Source organism: Hoplias malabaricus, chromosome 14 (assembly GCF_029633855.1).
Source record: "Hoplias malabaricus isolate fHopMal1 chromosome 14, fHopMal1.hap1, whole genome shotgun sequence".
Taxonomy (NCBI): Eukaryota; Metazoa; Chordata; class Actinopteri; order Characiformes; family Erythrinidae; genus Hoplias; species Hoplias malabaricus.
The window spans coordinates 32,544,576-32,570,441 of NC_089813.1; the positions used below are offsets into that span (position 1 = coordinate 32,544,576).

The 25,866-nt window shown below is 37.6% G+C and overlaps 1 protein-coding gene across 1 annotated transcript; it reads left to right on the forward strand.

Annotated features, from left to right (window-relative positions):
- The first annotated feature begins 877 nt into the window (after nucleotides 1-877).
- LOC136666408 (thyrotropin-releasing hormone receptor) lies at nucleotides 878-5,178 on the forward strand. Its single transcript, XM_066644578.1, has 2 exons — nucleotides 878-1,666; nucleotides 4,667-5,178. Exons 1-2 carry the CDS (start codon nucleotides 878-880, stop codon nucleotides 5,087-5,089), a joined length of 1,212 nt encoding a protein of 403 aa, XP_066500675.1. The 3' UTR covers nucleotides 5,090-5,178.
- Nucleotides 5,179-25,866: the final 20,688 nt, after the last annotated feature.

Consider the following 25,866-nt stretch of genomic DNA (forward strand, 5'->3'; position numbering starts at 1 on the left):
AGTACCCTTCTGTTCCCTCTTTAACTTCTTTGATGACCACTGCAGTGCCAAGAGCATCCAATAGAGTTTGCCTGAAAGTTAGACTAAACTATTCAGAATCATCAGTTCTGTTCCATAGTTCCATATTTGTTCTTGTGTTTTTTTAGTCCTCCGTCATGACAGTTCTCAATTAGACAGATTACTTATTCCTAAAATCAAACTTGTCCAATAGGAGCACAGTAGGAAAACCCATTGAGCGCTGAAAGGTTTTGGCTGTCAGTTCAACTTAACAGGTCAATATGCTCAATACCAAGGGTGGACTAGTAGGGTATAAAACCCCAAGCATCAGGTTCTGTCTTTTCTGGAGTGGACTGTGTGGCTTTTGTGATTCACAACTAATAATTCAGCATCAGTATCTGACCACGCTAATGTTCACAGGACTAAATGCTAATAAATGCCCATAAAAGTTTTACGGCATCTAGCAAAACCTTTCCAGAAGCATGTTGTTACTGCAGCAAAGAGGGAACTTGCTTAATCATTAATACACCTAAAGTCAGCAGAAATGTTGAATGAATATTTCGTTTTCATAATCATTGCTCCTTTTAAACTGACCTTTGCCTATTTCATTTCAGCATGGTTTGTCCTGTTTAACTGTATAGGACATTATTTGAAATGTTGTTTATAACAATATCATTGCCAAAATATAGACATAGTAATTCATAATGTGCATATTGTCCAATGCTAACTTGAGGTCATAGTGGGTCTCTCAAATATTTGTTGAACTTCTAAACATTTTTAATGCTTTTTTTCTGTTCAGGTTCTCAGTTGTGTCTGATCCTAAAAAAATCCTTCCAGAGACCCTTCAGTACATGAGAAGAAGTGGTCAGTTCCACCGACAATGGAGAATGTTACACTAAGCTCCATCATGAACTTCACCAACAGTGAACCTTTGGCCAAGATGCCTCAGAACTCTCTGGAAGTTCAGGTCATCACTATATTCCTCACTCTGCTGATCTGTGGGGTGGGAATAGCTGGCAACATCATGGTGGTCTTGGTGGTCCTCCGAACCAAGCACATGATGACTCCTACCAACTGTTATCTGGTCAGCTTGGCCATTGCAGATCTGATTGTTCTGTTGGCGGCAGGGCTGCCCAATATTTCTGAGGTCGTTTCATCTTGGATCTATGGCTACGCCGGCTGCTTGTGCATTACCTACCTGCAGTATCTGGGCATCAATGTCTCCTCTTGCTCTATCACAGCTTTCACTGTTGAGCGTTATATAGCAATATGTCACTCAATCAAGGCCCAGTTCATTTGCACTGTATCCAGAGCCAAGAAGATTATCGCTTGTGTGTGGATTTTCACCTCCCTCTATTGCATCATGTGGTTTTTCCTCGTTGATACTCATGAGATGGTTTATGCCGATGGAGTGGTTGTCCGATGTGGCTATCGGGTGTCCAGAAACCTCTACATGCCTATTTACTTTCTGGACTTCACCTTGTTCTATGTGATTCCTCTCATTGTGGCCACAGTGCTTTATGGGCTGATCGCTAGAATATTGTTTATGAACCCACTCCCTTCAAATCTGTCTGAAAGAGGGAATGACTCCATTCACCAGGGACGGACCAACAGCACGGTGAAGGTCTCCTGCAAACCCAACAAGGGTGCAGTTTCCTCTAGAAAACAGGTAAATTGAAAGAGAGAATTCAGCTCTTTACCATTCATCAACACACTGTTTGTATAGTCTCCATATAGAAGCATGAGTAGCTTGACTCCTTTGCCAAGTGTCAACTCCAGGGCTATAAGCTTCCTCCAGGCACTGACATCTGCTGTAATGGAATTGTGTTCTCTGGTGTGATGGATCTCCACCCAGATCGGTGGGATGAGTTGAAGCACTTTTTGTAACCCAGCATTAACTCAGCATTAGTACCATCCAGTGTAATGCCTTCCCAGAAAGGGAGAAGCTGTTATTACAGAGAAATGGAATTCCTATTTTCCAAAGACCTACTGGAAGAGCCAATATCCAGGAAAACTGGATCAATGATTTGTATTATGTCAAAATTGAACAATCAAATATGTGGATTGCTTTTTTTATTCATCTACATTAATCGCATATAATTTACAAGATACACAATAGCAAGTATATTTACAAGTTTACAAGATTAGCTTTAACATCACTTCACAGCTCAAAATTACACATACATTACCTTATAATGTTATGTTATTATATAATAACAAATAGTAAATTAAGACAAAAGCTGTCTCATGACTTAGACAGGCATTTTTCGCAGAAAGAATTTAGGGGAGAACTGGGGGGCAAGGGACCATGACATCAAACATGACAGATGCAGTATTCCACCAAAAGCTGCTAATGGAATGTCTGTCTCTAACGGGTAACACAGCAACTGTTTGATTCTCTCATTATGTTCTCAATTACAGGAACAGCCAACATGTGCCTGTAGAATGAACATATTTCTATCAGCCAACAAGCAAAACAAATTCATTATGTATATTGGCAATACATGTGGAGATTCTTCAGTTATTGTACTAAAAATATTACTAATTTATATCTCAGAAAAAGGTTTTTGTCTGAGATTTGGACTTGCATCCACACAAAGAATTGTGTTTTAGGTCTCTGAAAATTAAGGTTTTTGAAAACACCATTGTCAATGTTCTTGTCATCTTTTTGGAAATGCTGACATCACACAGCGTGTCTGTGTCTGGCTAAAATGTATGTAACTGCTCCTTTTCTCTATATTTAGTTACATAAATTATAAAACTACACTGTATACATGCAGTGAATAAATATAATGAATAATGAATAAAATGAAATGATGTATTAGAAATAATAATGCACTAGATTCAATAATTTAATTACTTGAGTGGTGCACTACATAGAGAGTATGGAGGTATGTGGGATTAAACCTCTGTATTCCTTTCAGTGGTGGACAGTAACAAAGTAAATGTAATTCGTTACTGTACTTAAGTGTTTTTTTTTTGTGTATCTGTACTTTACTGAAGTATTTCCATTTTGGGCGACTTTTTACTTTAACTCCACTACATTTCAAACTCAAATATTTTACTTTTTACACCACTACATTATGAAAATCTGCCATTCCTTTTGGTGTATGTGTGTGTAAAATGGTAACATGTCTGAAAAAAATCTCTGGGCTCCGCACAGCTCTCTGCGAGGCACCGTTGCCAGGAGACGGACGGAAATTAGCACAGCGAGATAAACAGATCCAAAAGGCAAATCCAAAAAACAAAACCAAGTTTTAAGCAAAATGCCAGAAAAACTAAAATTTATTTAATAATAAAAAACCTACTTTCCAAATATGAAAACAAAACATAGAGCTTAAAGGGAACTGTAATATTTTTTGACCCTATTACAGCTTCAGAATTATTGTGATGCTTCACTGAGCTGTAATAGGGAGTCTCTCTCAATGCTAATCCTGGCTCAACACTGCAGAACCTATACTTTTGGAGGAAGTTTTGGGGGTTTTTTTTAGAGTATTTTTCCTTTGTTTAACCTTTTTTTTCATTATGTGACTTCCAAACCAATATCTGAGGAAGTCTCTGTCAGTGAATTTGCAGCTGTGTGCAGTCTCTGTAGTGTGGAGTTCATATTTTTGGGCTTCCTCAGTTCAGCTTGATCTATGTTCGTCTAACTGCAGACCAATAACAGTCATTGCAGCGCGTAGTTAGCTACATTTCTGGAGAGGTGCAATTCTGCATCAAACCTTCACCGTAGGTAACACATTGAACTGATCCCTACGCCATAGGTTTGATGGGGGCAGCTGTGGCCTGGTGTTTAGGGAACTGGGCTGGTAACCGGAAGATTGTCGATTCGATCCCCAGAGTTGGCAGGTCATGACTGAAGTGCCCTTTGAGCAAAGCACCTAACCCCCAACTTGTCCCTGGGGGCCGTGGCTCAAGCTTCCAACTGTTCCTGGCATGTGTCCTCACTGCCCCCTAGTGTTCACTAGTGTGTGTGTAAATGTGTGTTTCACTGCACGGATTGGGTTAAATGTGGAGTACAACTTCCTCTGTGTGCAAGCTCAGTGAATCTTATTTGAATTCTAATAAAATAACTTAGTCTTAATACTCAGGAGATAGTGATCTCTGTTGGTTTTGGTTTTATAATTGATATACATTCATTGTTATTAATCTTTGGTGGTTTCTGTTGTGTTCGTTGGTGTCTAATAAATGACATTCTGTTAAAAGACATGTGAACAAAGAGTGACACTGGAGTCTTTTCACCTATTGTGTGTTGATTAAACATGAGTCTTGTTACAAAAATTATTATTGGACATTAGAACCATAATACCAAGGTCCTTTAACTTTCAAGACTTAAGTACTCAAGTACATGGTTTGTGTACTTTGTCCACCACTGGTTTCATGCTTTAAGTTGTTTTGATGTCTTAGGTTCTATGGCCCCTACTGGAAGGGCATGATGATGAAACCATTTTTGTATTCGTCTGGAAATGGGTATTTTCAAAAATGGAGAGAGGATAATCTGAGTTGGCTGCAAATAAAACAGGTTTAATACAGAATCTATGGCACATCCAGGCCACTAGGAGTCAGTATAATGGCTGTTTCTTAACAACATAAAGAAAATGACCACTACTCCAAGGTTACATCTTGCCTGAATTTCATTACTGTCCATTGCTCTTCTGTTCTGCTGTAGGTGACTAAGATGCTGGCAGTGGTGGTGGTCCTCTTTGCTTTGCTGTGGATGCCTTATCGCACCCTGGTGGTGGTCAACTCTCTGATGGACCCTCCTTACCTCAACACCTGGTTCCTGCTCTTTTGCAGAATGAGCATCTACACTAACAGCGCCATCAACCCTATCATATACAACGCCATGTCTCAGAAGTTCCGCACGGCTTTCAAGAAGCTCTGCCACTGCGAGACTGGCTCCAGCACAGAGAAGGCTGCCAAACACAGCGCCCCTGTTTACTACAGCGTCATCAAGGATTCCTCCCATGAAAGTCCAGAGTATGAAACCGAACAGGAGGAAGTGAGTGCCTACAGCGTCTCTGCCAAGAGGGTCAACTTTTCTGACCAGGCTGGAGGAAGGGTCACTAAAGGAATGTTCAGTATTGCTTGAGTCAAGCCCTGAAAAGAGACGGACACGTGTGGGGATGACTTTCTCAAAGTTGTAAGGATATTCATTGTGAGGATTTGATCAAATGTCCCATATTCAGTATCTCAGTGGTATCTTTAGTAGAATTTCTATTGGTCCATGTTTGTGATAATTTTCTCCACAAAGTAAGGAGCAACTGGTGGGTTCCAGTGTTAAAAAAAATGGAAAAAATGAAGCTAAACAATTTTCTTGGACAGCAGCAACATAAAATTTATATATATTTGGAAATTGGCAATCATTTAGAGGCAAAATCAAAACTGATTAATTTTTTATTCTGATGGCTTTCACTTTGAGATTTAGCTGTATTTAGTTTTTTAACAGCTTTTACAAACCACATTCAATCTGCCTGATGAAATTAAAAAGCCAGTGTGAACTCCTTATTAGGAGAAAACTTGCATTATACAGCACCCAGCATTTCACACCTACATGTGTTCCAAACAATATTCTTCGAGTGTTAGAAGTAGGATTTATTAAACCAGGCTGTTCATGAATACTGGATTGTTGGCTTGCATAGTACTTGTCACTTGGATCTTGGATGATTTTGCCAGTGTAAAAATATAGATGTGCTTTCAAGTGACTACTGATATTTTTAGGCACATATCCCTGTGATGGGCAGGTGCCTTGTTCATTCAGTGTATGTTCCTGCCCTGCACACAATGAAGGCTCGTAGGCTCCTGACTCACAGTGACAATGAAAAGACTGAAGTGGTTGCAGAAGAGGAATTAATTTGTATAAGTTCACAGATATAGTAAAAGATTATGTCATGAAATATTGCTTTTGGATTAAAAATCTAACCAATCTAAACACCCGTTTACACCAATATGTCTCTTAATGTGCATCTGTAATTTGATGTGACATTATGTTTTAGAGGGTGGCATGGTGGTGCAGCAGGTAGTCACACAGCTCCAGGGACCTGGAGGTTGTGGGTTTGATTCCTGCTCCAGGTGACTGTCTGTGAAGAGTTTGGTGTGTTCTCCCTGGTTTCCTCCCACAGTCCGAAAACACACTTTGGTAGGTGGATTGGTGACTCAAAAGTGTCTGTAGGTAGGATATTCTTGAAAACGAGTAGTTTTGTTAATGTTTTCTTCCAGAAGACAATTCAGATCCTGGTTCTGAGCTTAGCAGGTGTATTATGGGTAAAAAAAAAAAACCTCATAAGCACCACAGCCACACAATGCCATAAAGCTAAAAGCTGGAAAGCTTTTTTTTTTTTTTGTTAAAAAATGAGAATATGAAATGCTTATGCTAAGTCAGTGATGCACCTCGTCTGCTCCTACAATGAGCAACAAATGATGTGGATGATTTGATTCTAATAGTTGTCCACTCCGCATGGTGCAAATATTCCTCTCTGCTCTATTCGCTAGTGCCTTGCAGCTAGAGAGATACAAGTCTGTTTACATCCCAGGACGCTAATGAAACTGTCAACTGAGCCCTTGCAACAAAGAAACACATGTGTTATTTTTTTGTAAACACTTCTTAAGCCTGAAATACTACTCTTAGATTCCTTCTATTTAAAATAATGCAGCAGCTAAAACATTTCCTCTGTTCCTCTGCTTACCTACATTTGTGTATTGTTTAACTATCCTCAAGTAGGCAACCTTTGTAAACTTTAAACTTTTACGACTTGAACAAAATATTTCTAAAAATATGGTAAACATGTAGTCAAAATATACATTTACGTCCTTTGGCAGATGCTTGTCCTGGGCACCTTTCAAGTTTTAAACATATTTTGAGAATTTGGCAAAACACAAATGTTTTATTTATTTATGAATGGGCCAATAGAAATTCAAAAGATGACATAAAATTTAATATTTAAGCTTTAACTTCTCTTGTACAGTTACCTTTTGGAGATATGATATTTTGTTTGATATTTCACTATATATTAAGATTAATTTCTCTCAACAAAAAAGTAACTTTGGCTGGACTGACATATTTTGGTGTCATTTGGTTGGAATGGGGAACTGTATTTTTGAAGCAGCTGCATATTTGATTCTGGAGATACTTGGAGAATGTGACTGTAATGAGCTAATCTATTTAATGTGAGATGAAATAGTTCAGTGTACAGAGTGTAATATATATATAAAACCTTTTAGGGCCAGTGATACTGTATTATAATTTATGCTGTAATAATTTTATCAGGTGTAAGATTCTATAGATATTCATAACTGTTTTCTCTGGTCAGAGAGCTCTTTGGTTCCAGTTCTTTAATCATTAATCTCTGCTCATAGTAAAAGAAAGCAAGAGCTGTCAATGAAACTGTTTCTCACTGACTTTCATTCAGAATATTAGCAGTTTTCATTGACACACAGCTCTAGAGTCCTGGGGTTGTGGGTTCAATCCCACCTCAGGTCACTGGCTGTGAGCATGTTCTCCTTGTGTTTGTGTGGGTTTTCTCCAGGGGATCTGATGTTTTCACACAGACCTAACAAACATGTTGGTAGGTGGATTGGCTCTGTGACTGTCCACAGGTGTGAGTAATGACAGGTAAACTTTAGATCCAATGTGACCCTGATAAGGATGACATGATTACTGAAAATTAATGAATGAATGAATATTTTGATTTGAAATCAAACATTTTGTTTTCTTGGATTCTTAAAGAATATGTACCCCAAATGAGGCATTCTAACATTTTTTTTCTTGTTTGTGGCATTTATGTTTCATGGCATGTGATGTAAGATGCCAAATAGATTCTAATGGCATGGTGGTCAACAACCCAAGATATAAATATTATAATATAAAATATTATAAAAAGAACCCCCTCAGGTCTAAATGAAGATTAAAGGAGCCAAATGTCATTTTTACAACCTAAAAGTTGCAAAACTATTCAAGAACGTGATTTTTTATATAATATTTCTATTAAACTAAAGTTAAGAATCAAATTGCTTCATAGGCTCTGAATGAAGCAGTTTATACTCCATAGTTGGTCCTCTATGTTTAGCACAGAGTTTTGAATTCATCCAGGATACAAAGTGTCATAACTTGAAAAAGAAGATTTGTAGAAAATTTATTTATTTATTTATTTATTTAAATGTTTTGTATGTTTGTTTGTTTGTTTGTTTTTTGCTATATTTTATTGTAATTTTATGATTATACTATTTGTATTACCATTTATGGATGTAGTTTTTATCACTTATTACTTTCTTTTTACTTATTTATTTGATTTTTTTTATTTATGTGATATCCTTTTAATTTTTAACCATTTATACACTCTTCATTTTTATGATATTCTTATGTTTTATTTTGAGTTGCAGTAACTGTGTACAAATCTGTAAAGTTTGCCTAGTTTGTAAATGGTTGATATTTAACGTTCAAAAATATTTACATTTTTAAAAAATCAGGTAACAAGTAAAAAATTGTTTGACAATGGGCAAAGCCTAGGCCAACAGCCACAATATTACGCAAACAAAGCAGTCAGAATTTGAAGTAACAAAGGCTTTGTCAGTGTAAAAATGTGTCGTCATGCACTCTGTGTTTAAGTGGAACTATGGTTTTAGCCTACAATTATATTTGTCGGAATTGACAAAGTGTATTGGGTATGAAATGTGATGGTCTTAAATATTTTCTTGGTGTGATTTCTTTAAATTGTTCATTAAATCTAATATTCTGGCATATTAATTGCCTACTTTGTGGTCACTTGACAACTCAACAACAATAGATTTGTAGACCTTAGATGCTAATGAAAAGTAGTATGCAAATCCAAGTCAAGATACTTCTGGATTTTCTAATTAAATAAGCTCAATTATATAAATAAACAGATCAAGTACAGAGAGAAAAATATGAAATAACAAAACACAATATCATATCAGACAGAGTAATGCTCTTAAAGATAGCATAAATTTATAGTAATGATATACATGATATACACTAAAGGTAGCAGACCTTCAGCTGTTCTTTATATAATCTTCATAGAAAAACAAGAATTTAAATGGGAATGCTCTGGAGAAGCTGCACATGACAAGAGTAGACTAAAGGCATATAAAACCACTAGGCTGTGGAACAGTGGGACCCCTGTGTAGATGTGGAGTACTATCTAGTAAGTTTTGGATCAAAATAAGTGGCTTTTGAAACCCTGAACTAATTTTCCCACATAAGTTCCTGACTTCACTAATAATCTCAAGGCTGCATCACTAATGCCCTGTATTTAAAAAAGGAATTTGAAATGAGGTCCAAAAACGTTTTACCTTATAAATGTATCAATACGGCAAATAAAAAAAAAAGGAGATTGGGATTCCCTGCTTTGGCACTAATGCCATGTGAAAAACCCTTAATACTAGATTTAAAATGTGATAAATCTTATAAACACATCCACATTATGCAAAAAAAAAAAAAAAGAATAATCTAATTTGCATTTTTGCTGTCATTTTTTCCATGAGCACCAGCCTCCAAAAATGTCAGTACATGAGCCTGCCATAGCTTCCACGCTATCTGTGCTAAGTGTGATACTTTTAATTACTAGACCTACAGCAAAGACAATGTAAATTTAATTCAATAGGGATTAAGGACAAAAGGGGATAAAAATAACTAGACAATAAGTAATTACTGAACTCGGTCGAGCTGAAGGAAGGCTTCTTACTTGTGTCTGAAACAGAAGAGGAATACATAACTGCCATGTCTTGCTTTATTTCTTTTCTTTTTAATGAACACTGCTCCTTTTGTCACCCTTAACAAGGCTGCATTTTCACTGGTCTTTCTTTAGTACGTTACATAACAAAAGGACAGAGCTCTAAAGCATACAGAGGCCATTTAAATGTCCACACCATTAACACTGGTGACTTACGCCCTTTTAGGCCTTCCAGAAGAAATATCTAAGTAGTGTGAAAACAACCATGAAATGTTTTTAGAGGTTATGTATTCATTAATTTAATTAATGCATGGAATCCAAAGCATCTGTATTAGCATCATGATTGCTTTTAATATGAGTATAGGGTTCAGAATTATAATGTGCTTATTCTTTCTTGAGGTTATGATTCAGGTGGCTATATTTTCTTGTTTAAGTATACACCAGTGAGACAAAATATTCCAATCACCTCCCTGTTTCTCCACTCTTTGTCCATATTATTGGCACCAGTGACCATAGTGGTCTAGGACTTCCAAAGGTCTAATATCAAATTTTAAAAAATGTGTCCATGTGGGTTTCCTCCAGGTGCTCTGGTTTCATCCCACGGTCCAAAAACACATATTGGTATGACTCAAAAGTGTCCATAGGTGTGAGTGTGTGTTACCCTTTGAAGAACTGGTGTCCACTCCAGGGTGTGTTCCTGTGCCCAGTGTTTTTCCATGTAGGATCCGAATCCTCTGCAGCCCTGAAGTGGATAAAAAGTTACAGACAATGAATGAATGAATTCCATACTTACAAAGAATAACATCTGACATTTTGGAACATTTGGAGGAAACACTGTGACTGGACAGACAAAACAAATCTGAGAAAGCTTCCTTTAGTGCTGAGCAATCACTTGGTTTATTACAAAATATATTGATGGATTACAAAAAAAATGATGTATTACAAAAGAAACTGGACAAAAAGTTAAACATAATGAGGGATTAAACAATAGATAAAAACATCTGGTCACAATGCTGTGGGCAATGAATATACTAAATTTTTAACTTATTCTGTCACTGAAACCTTACTTATTTACTTACTTTTCTTTAAAAAAATAACCAAATATACATGGCTGATTAGGAGTTATCTACACACACACACACACACATATACACACAGAAAATTACAGTTCAGCATCTATCATCCATCCATCCATCCATCCATCCATTATCTGTAACCGCTTATCCAATTTAGGGTTGCGGGGGGTCCAGAGCCTACCTGGAATCATCGGGCGCAAGGCGGGAACACCCTGGAGGGGACGCCAGTCCTTCACAGGGCAACACAGACACACACACATTCACTCACACACTCACACCTACGGACACTTTCGAGTCTCCAATCCACCTGCAATGTGTGTTTTTGGACTGTGGGAGGAAACCGGAGCACCCGGAGGAAACCCACGCGGACACGGGGAGAACACACCAACTCCTCACAGACAGTCACCCGGAGCGGGAATCGAACCCACAGCATCTATCAACACAGGCTTATCAATGTCACAACAGCAAGCTTCTCTCACTTGATTTAGCTAACTCACCAAATAACCAATAACTCACCAATTAGTATTTCTGCTAATGAGTGTAGTGGTTTGAGGGAGAAAAAGTAGATCATAGTATTTGCCATGCAAAGTTGGAGGTTGCTGTATTTTTTATTTTTTATTCATTTATTTATTTATTTTTTGAATAACCATATATTTTGTATGATTTAAATATTTTTTCAGCTGTTAAATACAACACCAAAACTACATTTTACTTTTTATTTTTAGGGGTGCTGGTACATAATTAAGGGGCTAGGAGGCTAGGTATCCTATATATGTCTTAATCTATAAGAATAGTTTGTTTATTCTATGAAATTATCTAATGTGATTTTTATAAATAAAGAGATACTTAAGTCACCATAGATGTGTTGAAGAAGAAATTAAATGTTTCTTCAAGACACGCTAACAACTTGTATCTAAAAGCAGATATCTATATTTAAGTTCCCCAGGGTGTTAGCACTGACCTGTTGTTCTCAGTGTTGATGCAAACCAGAGCAATTTAGAGAGTATTCACTCTCTTTTTTTTTCTTTTTTTTACAGCAGTGACAACAGAAATTAGTCGCAGGCACCAGTAGTTTTGTAGATTTACAGCAGAACAAACATGTGTGTGAAGTGTGTTTAAAATTCAAAGAATCTGATTTTATATTATCAGCACATCTTTATCCAATTAACAAGTGTATTAAAGCATCTTGTGATGTTTAGGCTAGAATATTGAATGAATTTAACAGCACACAATTAACAAAGAAAAGCCCAGAAATTACCTTCTCTTGATGTAATTTCATGTTTTATTCCTTTGTGGGAGTAGAGAAAAATTATTCTAGCATGATGTTTGGCTGGGGAGTGTTTGTTAAATGTAACTGGGTGAATGAGTGAGTGCAAAAGGTGCAATGAGGATTTATTCTGCAATACAAGGCACAACACTACAGAAAGGGACAACATTGTTTATGTAATAAATGCAGAATAGTAACTAGGGGGCATGTCTGAGATTTTTAGACAGCAATGAAAGTGCACCCTCACCCAGCACCTCGACTGTTTCTTGGGTTTTGCAATCCTTATTGTTCCTTTTTTTAATAAAGCAAACACTACAATTCTTGTGAAACTTGTGCAACTTGCAAAATACGTGTTTGTATCACTTGAAATATTTTATTTGTTTTTGTAATCTTCACGAGTGTAAGATTGCTTCTACTGATTTGAACCGGCCATTATTTCTCCATGTCAGTGGGCAAGATGTACATCTATCTGTGAGTGATTATAGCATTCCCATACAGCACTGCAAACCACTGAAAACACAGAGCAAAGGACAGAGAAAATGAAGGTTGTTTTTAAAATATATTTATTAATTATGATAAATATGTGATTATGGTAATATATTTACAAGCCCAATTCCAATTAAATTGGGACGTTGTGTAATACATAAATAAAAACACAATACGATGATTTGCAAATCCTTTTTAACCTATATTCAGTTGAATATAATACAAAGACAAGATATTAAATGTTTAAATGGATAAAATATATTGTTTTTTTGCAAAAAATCACTCATTTTGAATTTGAGGCCTGCAACATGTATAAGAAAAACAATAAAATGTATCCAATTGAACAATAAAATATTAGCTAAATTCACTCATTAGAAGAAGTGTCCACAAACATTGGGATATATAGAAGGAAACAGTTTTGTAGGAAAGTAGGAAACAGATTTGTATTTGGAATAGATTATTTGCAGCAGCATTCATTAATAGCCAGTTTGTTAAATGCTGATTTCCCTGTGTTGTCCATTACAAAGCATTGAGTGTATGTTTTGTTTATTTTACATATTTATATATTATACAGTTTTCTGCAAAATAGCCTACACTCTAAAGTAACAGTGCATTTCTACCCACTGTGTTACTGCTGGAGGTGCCCAAGGAAAAGGGCATCATTTATAGAGTGGATCAGACGATGTCCGATGCCATAATCTGCTCTAGTCCCATCCCAGTGGGGCACAGCGCTAAAGCCTACAGCAGACTCTCAGTGCTAAACTGCTGGATGTCTAAGTGATGTTCCAAAAATCAAATGGGCTTTATAGACAATTGGTTACATTTCAAGGGCAAGCCTGGTCTTATAGGTAGGGTTGGTATCTACCCCACGCAGGAGTGTGCTGCCTTACTTACTTGCAGCATAGTACATAGTCTTTTAGTTAGTCAGCAGAGTAGTGTAAACAGCAGCTGACCATCCAGAGCCGGGACCAGGCCACAGACAGACAGGCTAAACCGACCATCTGCAAAATGCCTTCAGGCGTCACCTAGGTTCAACTGAATTGAGACTGTGTCTTTCCCCTGAATCAAATGTAAAAGTCGAAAATCACAATCAGCCCATTTCAACAACCTAATCAATATTGAATCATACACATATGATGGCAGCAACACTTCAGATCTAAAATTTATGTTAATCAATATAAGATCACTAAACTCAAAAGCAGTCTTCATAAATGATATTATAAGTGATCATAAATTTGACGTTTTCTGTCTCATAGAAACGTGGGTTAAACCATATGAATAAGATATCGATATCCACTCTGAGAAGGCAGATGACCCACTAAAAAAGGCATTTACTTTAATCCTAGACTCTATTGGTATTACTCAAAATGTAACAGGACCTACACACTACTGTAGTCACATTTTAGACCAGTTTTGACACTAGGTTTCCCAGAATTCAGAAGGCCTCAGCTGGAGGAAAAGCTTTTTCTTAAGCTGTTCCTGGCATGATCTTAAAGAAAATGTTCAGGACTCAGACACAGTAGAAATCTTCAAATCTAGGCTAAAAATTCATTTGTTTACTTTAGCTTTTGGTAGTTAATGCTCCCCCATAGATAAAGGCAGCAGATCCAGGGGATCCATGGACACAGGGAATTACAGTAAACTGAGATGCTGGTGCTGTCATCCCGCCACTTCACGCTTCAGACCAGCTGCCCACGCTCCAGTCACCACCAAGTGCCTTGGAGCTGCCCACCCTATACTGAAGTTTTCACAGACTCCTAACTATTATTACCAGTAGATTGACTAGAGGAGATTAGGTCACCCCCTTGTGAGACTATATGAACTGAAGATGCATTTACAGTTAAAGAGGTGCAAAGGATGTTGTAGGTTTGTTTTGGGTATCAGTTTGTTATCACAAAACAGAGGAGATAACATACTAATCCAGTCCTGATGATTATGATGATGATGGTAATGGTCAGCACTGCCGTGCAAATCTGAGACAGAAACAGTATGTAATCTATAACTGAGCATCTGTGTTGCCTGCCCTTGTGTACTGAAGCATAATTGCAGGCTAAGCGTTCGGAGAAGTGTAATGTATAGCATTATATAGAAATGTTTGTTCAAGATTATTGATTTGAGCAGTCCTATAATTGCACATACACCCCTCTATCTGCCGTTGCCGGTCGATGCCTCATGCATACGTTAACTCAGCGCTGTAATTACAGCTCTATTCATAGCACTGGGGCTGTGTTCACACCCAGAGTCCAGGGGGAAAAAAAACGACCTTCTTTCAGATTTAAACGAAAAGGCTTTAATTTACAGTGACACAAATCACAACTTCAGCAGAACTGACTTTTCCCTGACTCACTGACTTCGAGCCTCAAGGCCTTTGTTTCTCAAGATCAGACATACTTGAAAAACTCCTCCTTTACAGTCAGCTATAAATAACAAAGCACTTTTTTTTTGTTTGAACTGTTGTTGTTAATGTTTTTTTCATGAGCTCTTTAAAAGTTGCCGTTTCATCTGAGACTCCTCCAGTCATCCAGACTTGACTAGACTGCACCAGTGAAATTTAACATCTGCTCAGTGGGATGTGGAATCACAAAAGAGAGCCCAGCATTTTTTTTATGCTGTTTTCCTACTTTTTTCTTCCTGTTCCTATCAATACATGACCTACAAAATGTTCTATTTATAATTCCACAACATATGAATCTTATTTTGTATTCATGTTCATTCTGAATTCTCTCTGTCTCTCCTACTCATTGCCAATTTCTTCCTCGCTATGTATTGTAATTAACAATTGAAGCTAATTGCAATGAATAAAATGCTTAATGAATAGAAATACTGAAGGAGAAGGGAAAAACAATATCTATATATGAATATGTACATGGTGCTGATTTGAACTGGCATCCCTGCATACAAAATATTAATTTACCTAGCTCTCTCTCTCCCTCCCTCTTGTATAAACACACACATCCGGTGACGTAGCAACGCTCAACTTTGAACAGATCTGGTGGTGATGAAGAGCATGAACATCAATATTCATTCAGTGTGTACAGTGGAATTTATATGCGAGAGAGTGGATGATCTGCGCCATATTCCCCAGAAGAGAAGTGTAGGAGTGGAGAGATCAAGCCTGGACATTCAGTCTCTCTTCATTAACAACACTTGCAAACCTCCAGTCACAGAAACTCCTACTTAACCCTGCTACACTACCACATAGAAGAGAGACAAAGAAAATGAGTTAGAGAGAGAGAGAGAGAAAGAAAGAATGCACTCATAGAGCTGTTTAAGCTGTGCCACATTAAATATTTTATTGATAATGCCTTCTGAAGCATCTGATGTGTAATGTATGCATCAAAGACTACTTCAGTTTGGCTCATTGCTGTGTGTATACATCTGAGTATGAATTTGTATGCGTATGTGTATGTGTAGGTGTGTGCTATTTTGTCTGTGTGTGTTTGTGCGTCTATGGAGCAGGGTGTGTATTTTTTATGAGAGTCTGTCTTAGATGCCATAATGCATGTTAACAAGGACTCTATAAAAATAATCACATGGGCCCTTCTGAGAGAGAGAGAGGGGTGGGGGAGAGGGAGAGAGCGAGCATATGCCAAGTAGACTGGCAGCTGAAGGAAAAGGGCAAAAGTAAGTGTGTTTATCGTTTTGAGGATGAAGAAATTGCTTTTCCTTTTTCTTTCCTCATGACTCAGCACAGACCACTGACTCTTGCCATCCCCAACTCCGCCTGAAGGAGAGGAGAAAAAACTGACCAACACAAATGAAGAGGAGAAAGAGAGTATATAGAAAATGTATTTGTGTGTGAGTAAAGCATTTGAAGAGAGAGTGAAGAAGCAGGTGCAGAGAGAAAGAGTAGAGACACAGGGATATGAAATGACAGAAGGAGAAAGTGATGTAGATGAGTCCAGAGAGTCAGAGAGTGAGTATAGACATGAAGAAGGAATGACAGATTGCATTGGGATTAAGAGATGAGAGGGAGAGGGAGAGAAGGAAATGTAAAGAAAGAAGGAGAAACAGAGGAACAAAAAGATAGAGAGAAAGAGAATTGAAACAAGAGCAGAGTGGATGGAGGATTGCTGTGGAATGTTTTCCAAGAGTTCTATTTCCCAAAACTTCAGAGGATGAAATGGGGGAGATTAGCTGTGTCCACACAGCTGGAGTTGCAGTGAAACAAAAAGCCCCCCAATCAAGACCCTTAGAGAATCAGGTCTCTCTGAAGAGCTGATTAGGACAATATCATTGATGATGGTGATGTGGCTGCTGCTGCTGATACTGAGCTATTGCAGAATAATTAGTACTGCATCAGTCATGAATTTTCATGGCTGTATTAAATTTTCATCTGTATTAACAAATTGCCAGATTTCTGTTTTGTTTTTTTGATAACTATTTAATCCTTTAATGTTCTATTATACTTTAATCACTCCTCTAACCACCAACCAACAGTAGCATAGTTGTATGGGGAGAAGCAAAGAAGGAAGTGTAGATTTGTTCAACAAGATTAAACACAGGTAAATAAAATGTACAGGAAACCCCAAGAATGAAAATGAGAGAGAAAGAAACTATAAAGACAAACCACAGAGAATGACCAGGACTGGAAAAATATCATAAAACAAGGGATCACAGGGTGTGTTAATTCTGTAATTCTGCGAAAACTAATAACATAACTAAAATGAAATGGTATATTTCATTGGTATATTTAATAAGTAGGTCAATAATACGCTGTTGGATCTACTTAGTGCTTTTGTAGGGACCTTAATTTAGCTGTCTTTAGTCCATCCCTCTGTATTAAAGGCAACATACTATACTCTTTTTTTCCACAAGTTAACACAGTTCCCTGGGGTCTTAATGAAATGTCTGTGACATGTTTTGGTCAAAATACTACGAGGATCAAACATCACTGTTCTCCCCTTGTCTAAACAGCCCTGTCCAGAACAGTTTCAGTTCTTGTTCCTTTTTATATACCAATGTGACCACACCACAGTGACAAACATGTTTGTAACCTCAGCTTTGTTTGCTCACATAAACACAGGTCCAGTACTGTTGTGTAATTACGTGATGTTCTCAGTACTGCCATTTTTTTAATTTAACATGTCTCCAGGTATATTCATAACTACACTGAAAGAAAAACTGTCACCGTGGTATAGCCTCAAGGGTATGTATGCTGTACTTTTAATTTGGGAACATTTTGAGCCTTATTTTTATAATTGTATTTTTTTTTTTTTAAATTGTGTTGATTCTACTGGGTGGGCCATTTATATGGATACACCTTAATAAAATTGGAATGGTTGGTGATTTTAATGTCCTGTTTGTGGCACATTAGTCTGGGGGGGTTCAAGATGGGTGGTGACCATGGCGACCATTTTGAAGTTGGCCATTTTGGATCCAACTTTGGTTTTTTCAATGGAAAGAGGGTCATGTGACATATCAGACTACTTGGGAATTTCACAAGAAAAGCTATGGTGTACTTGGTTTTAACGTAACTTTATTATTTCATTAGTTATTTACAAGTTTCTTACCACTTATAAAATGTGTTCAAAGTGCTGCCCATTATGTTGGATTGTCAATGCAAACTTCTTCTCCCACTCTTCACACACTGATAGCAACACCACAGAAGAAATGCTAGCACAGGCTTCCAGTATCCATAATTTCAGGTGCTGCACATCTTGATGGTATGGTGTGGTATATGGGGTACAAAGATAGTGGGGACATTCTTCATCAGTGGAAACCTCAAGGCCACTGGATATGTGAAATTGCTACATGATGATGTGTTTTCCTCTTTATGCACTGAAGCTGGCACGTTCCCTGAGTTTTTCCAGCAAAAATGTGCACCACCACATTATGGGTGTCAGGTCCGAGCATTCCTAGATGAAAAGTTTCCTGGAAAGTGGATTGGTTGATGTGGGCCTGTTGAATGGCCCCCAAGGTCTCCCGATCTGACCCACTTAGACTTTTGTCTTTGGGGTCATCTGAAGGCAATTGTCTATGCTGTGAATATCCAACACAATGGGCAGCACTTTGAACACATTTTCCTGTTTGTGAGCACATGTACTAACAGTGCCACCAACAGGAAGTTAATATCACCAACCATTCCCATTTTATTAAGGTGTATCCATATAAATGGCACACCCTGTATATGCCAATTTCATCTGCAGGACTTATTTTATTTCACACAGATATATAATGAAATCTTACAAATATTGACCTCTCCTTCTGGAGAAGAGTATGTAATATACCATTAGGGAACAAAACTGGACATTAAAACTACTGCTGTACATTTGCAATGTTTGTACCTTTAGTGACAATAAAGTACTGTTCCTTTTTTTCCTGAGAGTGTAGGTGATCTCGTCTGAGAATGCACAATACAAAACATATGTTCTCTCCCATATTTAATCCAGTGTGCCTCACAATTGTGCCAAGACAGTCTTGTTCTATCTGGCCCCATGAAATTATGTACATTTTTGTTCAGCAACAGGGCATAAATGAAATATTCAAATGACTTCACCCTAAAATAGTTCTTCAAAGTTTCATTAGTAAATGCAGTGACCCTGTGTAGAAAGAAACAAAAAAAATCAATAAAGAAATAATTTTGAAAGGATAACTGGTTCTTTGCCAAAGTCAATGATTTTTCCAGCTGATGGAAACCATATTGAGGATATATTATAGCACTAAGAAAATGGTTCTCTTACAGAGAAAACAATGTCTAAAATGCCCTTTTCACCCTTTTTTCTGAAGAGTGCAATGTGTGAAACCGTGTAATGTCGATTCCTATTCAAGTTAAAATGAATCCAAATTCATGAACATGACAGTAGGGATAATACAGATCTAATTATTGATGGATATTGATTAACTGCGTAACTGTCTTGCATCTGTCTTTGAGGGTGATTTATAAAAATTGAACAGCTGCATTCAATTCACAGATTCAGTTCAAGTTTACATAATAAATTATTCAAATTTCCATGAAATTGCATTCACACACACAAAAAAGTGCCAGGCCTCCTTAGTATGTTCAGCCTATTTACTTGTGATACAAACCATGCACCTAATACCAGAGATGGCAGATAAATTGTTTGCCTAAAAAGCATTTTTGTTAAAGCTGGAATATGCTGTACATAGTTTTACTTAAATAAACGTACATGCTCCCAGGTTAGTTAAAATTAGAAATGAAAAAGTCTGAGGTACACTGCCAGAAAAACTGTCACTGTGATGGTACCTTTCGCTGTCACAGGGGTGAAACCCTCAAGGGTGCATTTCAGTACCTGTAAATAGGGAACATAATTGTACCTTACTTTATTATAATTGTAAATTTTAAATTTGTGTTCATTTGTGTTCATAACATAGGTCCCATTTCATCACCAGGATTCTACTATTACTATACTATAATGAAATCTTACAAATATTCACCTCACCTTCTGGAGAAGAGAATCTAACGGAGCTTTAGGGAACAAAACTGGACTTTAAAAGCACTGTTGTACCTTTTTAAATGTACATTTACATTGTTTATACCTTTAATGAACTTCTACTATACTTTTTTCCCTTAGAGTGCATGCCATGAACAAAAAAAAATATTTCATCTGTTTCACAAAATTGAAACTGCTTTGATGTACTTTTCTGCTTAAGTACATTAGCAAACTTATACTTCATTGCTTCCCACCCTCCTATAGCACTTTTGTCTAGAAATGACAATGTGGTTGGTATCCTTATCTCTGAGCCTCCCTGAATCCTATTTATGTGTATTTACGGCCTGTCTTTGAATTTGAGGTTTGGGTTATGCATTTGAATTCTTTACATGTTGTTGAAAAGCACTTAATAAAGTCACACCTGCTTCATCAACTAATAATGAAACCCAAATGACCTGAACAAGGAACAACATGACAGTACAATGCAGGGATCCCACAGGACTCCAGTTGAGAACCAATTTAGAGAGAAAATAGAAGTTATTAGGAAAAGAACAAAAGAAGCTTCATATTCTCCATTGATTAACACTGCTTTTGTCTTTTTTTTTTCCATTGTCAGTTTGTCAGTGGCAAGGAAACCATTGTAGGCAGAGGTTCTGTTATTATCTGTAGCTACATGTGGCAATGTGCAAGGCCCATGTTAACACTAGTTAGGTGGAAAAGTGACACTTACCAGCGATTATAAGCAAAAACAGGAAAAACCCACAGAAAACCCACTTCCGGTGCAACTAAATCTCTATACACTGATGCTATCCACATTGATATTTGGGCTGTGTATGGTGAGCACTAATCATCACATGCTCCACACAGTGATCTCAGTCCTTAGAAGGCTAGACAGAAATTAAACTTGAATAAAGTAATTTTAACAGTAGTCTAGAAATCTAGGTTTTGTAGATGATTTAAAAAGTTTTTAATATTTTTAATCAAGTAATTACTGAATTCATACATTTATGTGTGGGGTGTCCCTGGTCTACCTATACTGCCACAGATCAAACTCCCCCATACTCAGTAGAACTGTGAAACTCACTGTGGTCTTGCACTTAGGTGAGGGAAAGCTTCATACCCTGCAGAACCCAAGCATAACCAAATGCATAACAAATCTTATGAAACAGCCAACAACTTGCCATTGGTGGCACAAGACTTGTGCTTGACCCTGGTGTGAGTCGAGTGGGGGAGATCTGTGATAGCACAAGCAGAACTTAGCAGTTCAAATATGCTTGTAATGAAAGAGTTATGAAATCACTTCAGCTTGGGTGAAGGACAAAACCTGAATCAAATCCTGCTACACGTTTAAAACCCTAAGTCCTTTTTTCTTTCTTTCCCATGTCAAAAACTTCACTTCCCCTTGCCTCCCCATCAATGGGGTCCTGTGCCCACAGCAAATTGCCCAGAGGTCCTCCACCATCTTCTCTGAGTTCACCTCCGAGGCCTCAGCCTCAGTTTTGGGTGTTGACTGTTGTTATTGTAGTGTATTGTTGATGAATTGTGTGGTCTACTATGTAGGCTATAATAACTATACTATTATGAATTGACATGATCCTAAACTATTGAAAAGCTTTGTTGATGTAATGTAAGTGCCCCTCACTTTAGAGAAATCTCACCAGATCACACTCAGCCTTCTGCTGATAGTCTGTGTCCAACAGAGCATTTCTAACACACATTATTTCAGCTCACAAACTACTTCATCCACCTCAGTAGGTACGATTACCTCCCTGTGACATCGGGAATGCAAGATATTAAATAGGGAGGAAAGAGAGCATGCTATTTAACCTTCTTTTAACTATTTATTCAATTATTATTTTGGTGTTGATACACTTTAACTCTTTCACTGTGTCACACTCTCACTCCTGGAGGGGCTGGGTATGAGGTGCTCTGAGATCCTCCACTGCAGAGATATCAGACTTCTGCTTTAGATATTTCTGAGACCTGTGTTCCTCCACTTTATTGCATATGAGATTAGAAAGAGCAGGTCATATCGATTGAACCTCACCTTCACAATCGCTGAGCATTTTTCACTTGAATGGGTCATAGACCTGGGGCAGGGAGCCACATATTGACCACATGAATTTAAAATGGCTGTATGGAAAAATCAACAGAAAATACATTTATCGGTATAATGGTGTGATCTCATTCTCAGCCTTCCCTCTGTACTCTCTCTTTTTTCAACACAGAGCCCACTAACTGGACACTGTTGGACACGTCTAGCTTGTTGGTCCACTTTATAGATAAGATTCTGAAATGCTGTGAAATATGGCAAGATAATCTGAAGCTAATGAGATTATTGGAATTACATAGATATTATATCTAAGGAATTATGATACAGTGTCTGGTTATTATGCAATATTAATTGAGAATATTAAATATAATTGAGTTATTATATTCATACCATGTTATCATATGAAGTACATCAAGCTGTCATTTTTACAGTATGTTAATATTAAGACTAACTTAAAACATAACAAATTTGTTCTTTTATTTTACCAACTGTCAACTGAAAGAAACAAGAATCCATATCCTTACACTCCCTCACTGGTTCTCCCTTATCTGCTTTCTCTTTTTCTTCTACATTTCTCCTTCATCTGTCCTCGCTGTTCACTGACTGTTGTCGCTATCTTCCTGTGCATGTGTCATAGAGGTAAAAATAGCTTATCACTGCTCTGAAGCCACGATTTAGTCAACAGAGTCTGGTTTAAATGATTAAGAGACATGAATTCCTATGGGAATACACACCTACAATCACACACCCAAATACACAGTGCCTGGCAAACACACACATACACATGTTTCTGAAAATAACGTGTTATATATTCTGAGATATTCACAATAAATCCACCAGGTGCTGGTCATAAAATTAGTATATCATGAAAAAGTAGATTTATCTCAGTAATTCCATTCAAAAAGTGAAACTTGTATATTACACATATTCATTACACACAGACTATTTATTTCTTACAGTGGCGCAGCTGGTAGTGTTGCAGTCACACAGCTCCAGGGACCTGGAGGTTGCGGGTTTTAGTCCCACTTCGGGTGACACTCTGTGAGGAGTTTGGTGTGTTCTCCCTGTGTCTGCGTGGGTTTCCTCTGGGTGCTCCGGTTTCCTCCCACAGTCCAAAAAACAGATGTTGGTAGGTGGCTTGGTGACTCAAAAGTGTCCCTAGGTGTGAGTGAATGTGTGTATGTTGCCCTGTGAAGGACTGGCGCCCCCTCCAGGGTGTATTCCCGCCTTGTGCCCAATGATTCCAGGTAGGCTCTGGACCCACCGTGACCCTGAACTGGATAAGCGGTTACAAACAATGAATGAATGAATGAATGAATGAATTTCTTTTAATTTGATGATTATAACTAATGAAAACCCCAAATTCAGTATCTCAGAAAATTTTAATATTATTTAAGACCAATACAAGAAAAGGATTTTTAGAAATGCTGGCCAACTGAAAAGTATGAACATGAACAGTATAGGCATGTACAGTACTCAATACATAGTTGGAGCTCCTTTTGCCTGAATTACTGCAGCAATGCTGCGTGGCATGGAGTCGATCAGTCTGTGGCACTGCTCAGATAGTGGCCTTCAGCTCTTCTGCATTGTTGGGTCTGGGGTATTGCATCTTCCTCTTCACAATACCCCATAGATTTCCTACTGGATTAAGGTCAGGTGAGTTTGCTGACCAATTAAGAACAGGGATACCATGGTTCTTAAACCAGGTACTGGTAGCTTTGCCACAGTGTGCAGGTGCCAAATCCTGTTGGAAAATGATATCTGCACCTCCAAAAAGTTGGTCAGCAGCAGGAAGCATGAAGTCCTTTAAAACGTTCTGGTAGATGGCTGCGTTAAACTTGGACCTGAATAAACACAGTGGACCAACACCAGCAGATGACATGGCAGCACAAACCATCACTGACTGTGGAAACTTTACACTGGATCTCAAGCAACGTGGATTCGGTGCCTCTCCTCTCTTCCTCCAGACTCTGAGATCTTGATTTCCAAAGGAAATGCAAAATTTACTTTCATCAGAGAACATAACCTTGGACCACTCAGCAGCAGTCCAGTCCTTTTAATCTTTAGCCCAGGCGAGACGCTTATGATGCTGTCTCTTCTTCAAGAGTGCCTTGACACAAGGAATGCGACAGCTGAAACCCGTGTCTTGCATACGTCTGTGTGTGGTGATTCTTGAAGCACTGACTCCAGCTGCAGTCCAGTCTTTGTGAATCTCTCCCACATTTTAGAATGGGTTTTGTTTCATAATCCTCTCCAGGGTGGATTAGGGAAACTCTCCAGTTTCCCTATTGCTTGTACAGTATTTCCAACAACATCTTTTCCTTCCTTTCACCTCTCTATTAATGTGCTTGGACACAGAGCTCTGTGAATAGCCAGCCTCTTTAGCAATGACCTTTTGTGTCTTGTCCTGCTTGTGTAAAGTGTCAATCGTTGTCTTTTGGACAACTGTCAAGTCAGCAGTCAGCAGACCATTTAAAGGCCTTTGCAGGTGTGTTGAGTTAATTTGCTGATCAGTGTGTGGCACCAGGTGTCTTCAGTATTGAACCTTTTCACAATCTTCTAATTTTCTGAGATATTGAATTTGTGGTTTTCATTAGTTGTCAGTTGTAATCATCAAATTACAAGAAATAAACACTTGAAATATATCAGTTTGTGTGTAATGAATGAGTATAATGTAAAAGTTTCACTTTTTTAATGGAATTTCTGAAATAAATCAACTTTTTCATGATATTCTAATTTTATGACCAGCACTTGTATATTTATAGTCAGGATCCAAAACAAACAGTCCACAAAACCACTATTTTGACTCAGCTTCAAATAAGTATGATGGACCTTGAATCAATGTTTTGAAATTAAAAATATAGTTTACATAGTCTCCCACTTGCCGCAGATGTTGATTTATAAAGACATGTTTGATGATGGCTTTGGCTTCTTTAATTTTGTACTGGAGCTACATGGCTAAACAGAGGGGACCAACAATTGATCTGTTGATTACATTGCCCACCTTAATAATGATGATGGTAAATCTGATGCATTATTCCATCAGTTCAGCTCCTGAAGTCCTAACCAATAGGAGAAATAACTTGGCTGTGTTGCAAGCAATGACTAAAAATATAGATTTGACAATTTTCCAAAGCATGTTCTGAGAGTTTAACCCTTTTCCAAGCAATAATGAATGATGAAATGAGAATATTTTAAAATGCTTTTAGAGTTTTAATATAGTAAGTATGATTATATTGAATAAGGGATGAACTAAAATTAAAATCATTAATTATTAATATCACAAAAACTATTTGAAGGCCCAGGGGTTTCCCAGATTGTGCTGATGTACAATGCAGTATAATGTATTGTTATAGTTTTGGGTAAATTACCTGTTTTCCTAGTATTCCTTATGCACCAGCCAGTAACTGATGTAGTAAGGTTGCTCTATGCTGTGTGACTTTAACATTTTGTTTGATGTTCAGAGTTTTATTGCGATTGCAGATACTTTTAATGTTACATTAAAAGTCACTGCCAATTACTAATGTATCAGGAGGCTTGCAGAAAAGGCTTTCTCCAAAACTGAAGTCCAACTCAAAGCGCTTGACTGTCATGTGAAGCGCAATACAAGAAAGGTCTTTTATAATCTTGCATAAATCTTACACCAATCTTGAATAATGGATATAAAAGTAATGTAGCTTTGGTAAGTTTCTCTAGTTTGACAGTAGAAAAGGGGCAGAATGCTGACTGCAATCTATTGGCTCTGGATTGGATTTCTCTGTCTGTATATGTGTTTGTATGTGTGTTTGTATGTGTGTGAGACAGACTAAGACAGATCCTTACATCATGCTTTTTTACACAGAGCCTGGGGAAAATTTTGTTAAGTGAGGGATGAATACCCATTACTCATTACAATGCATGTCTC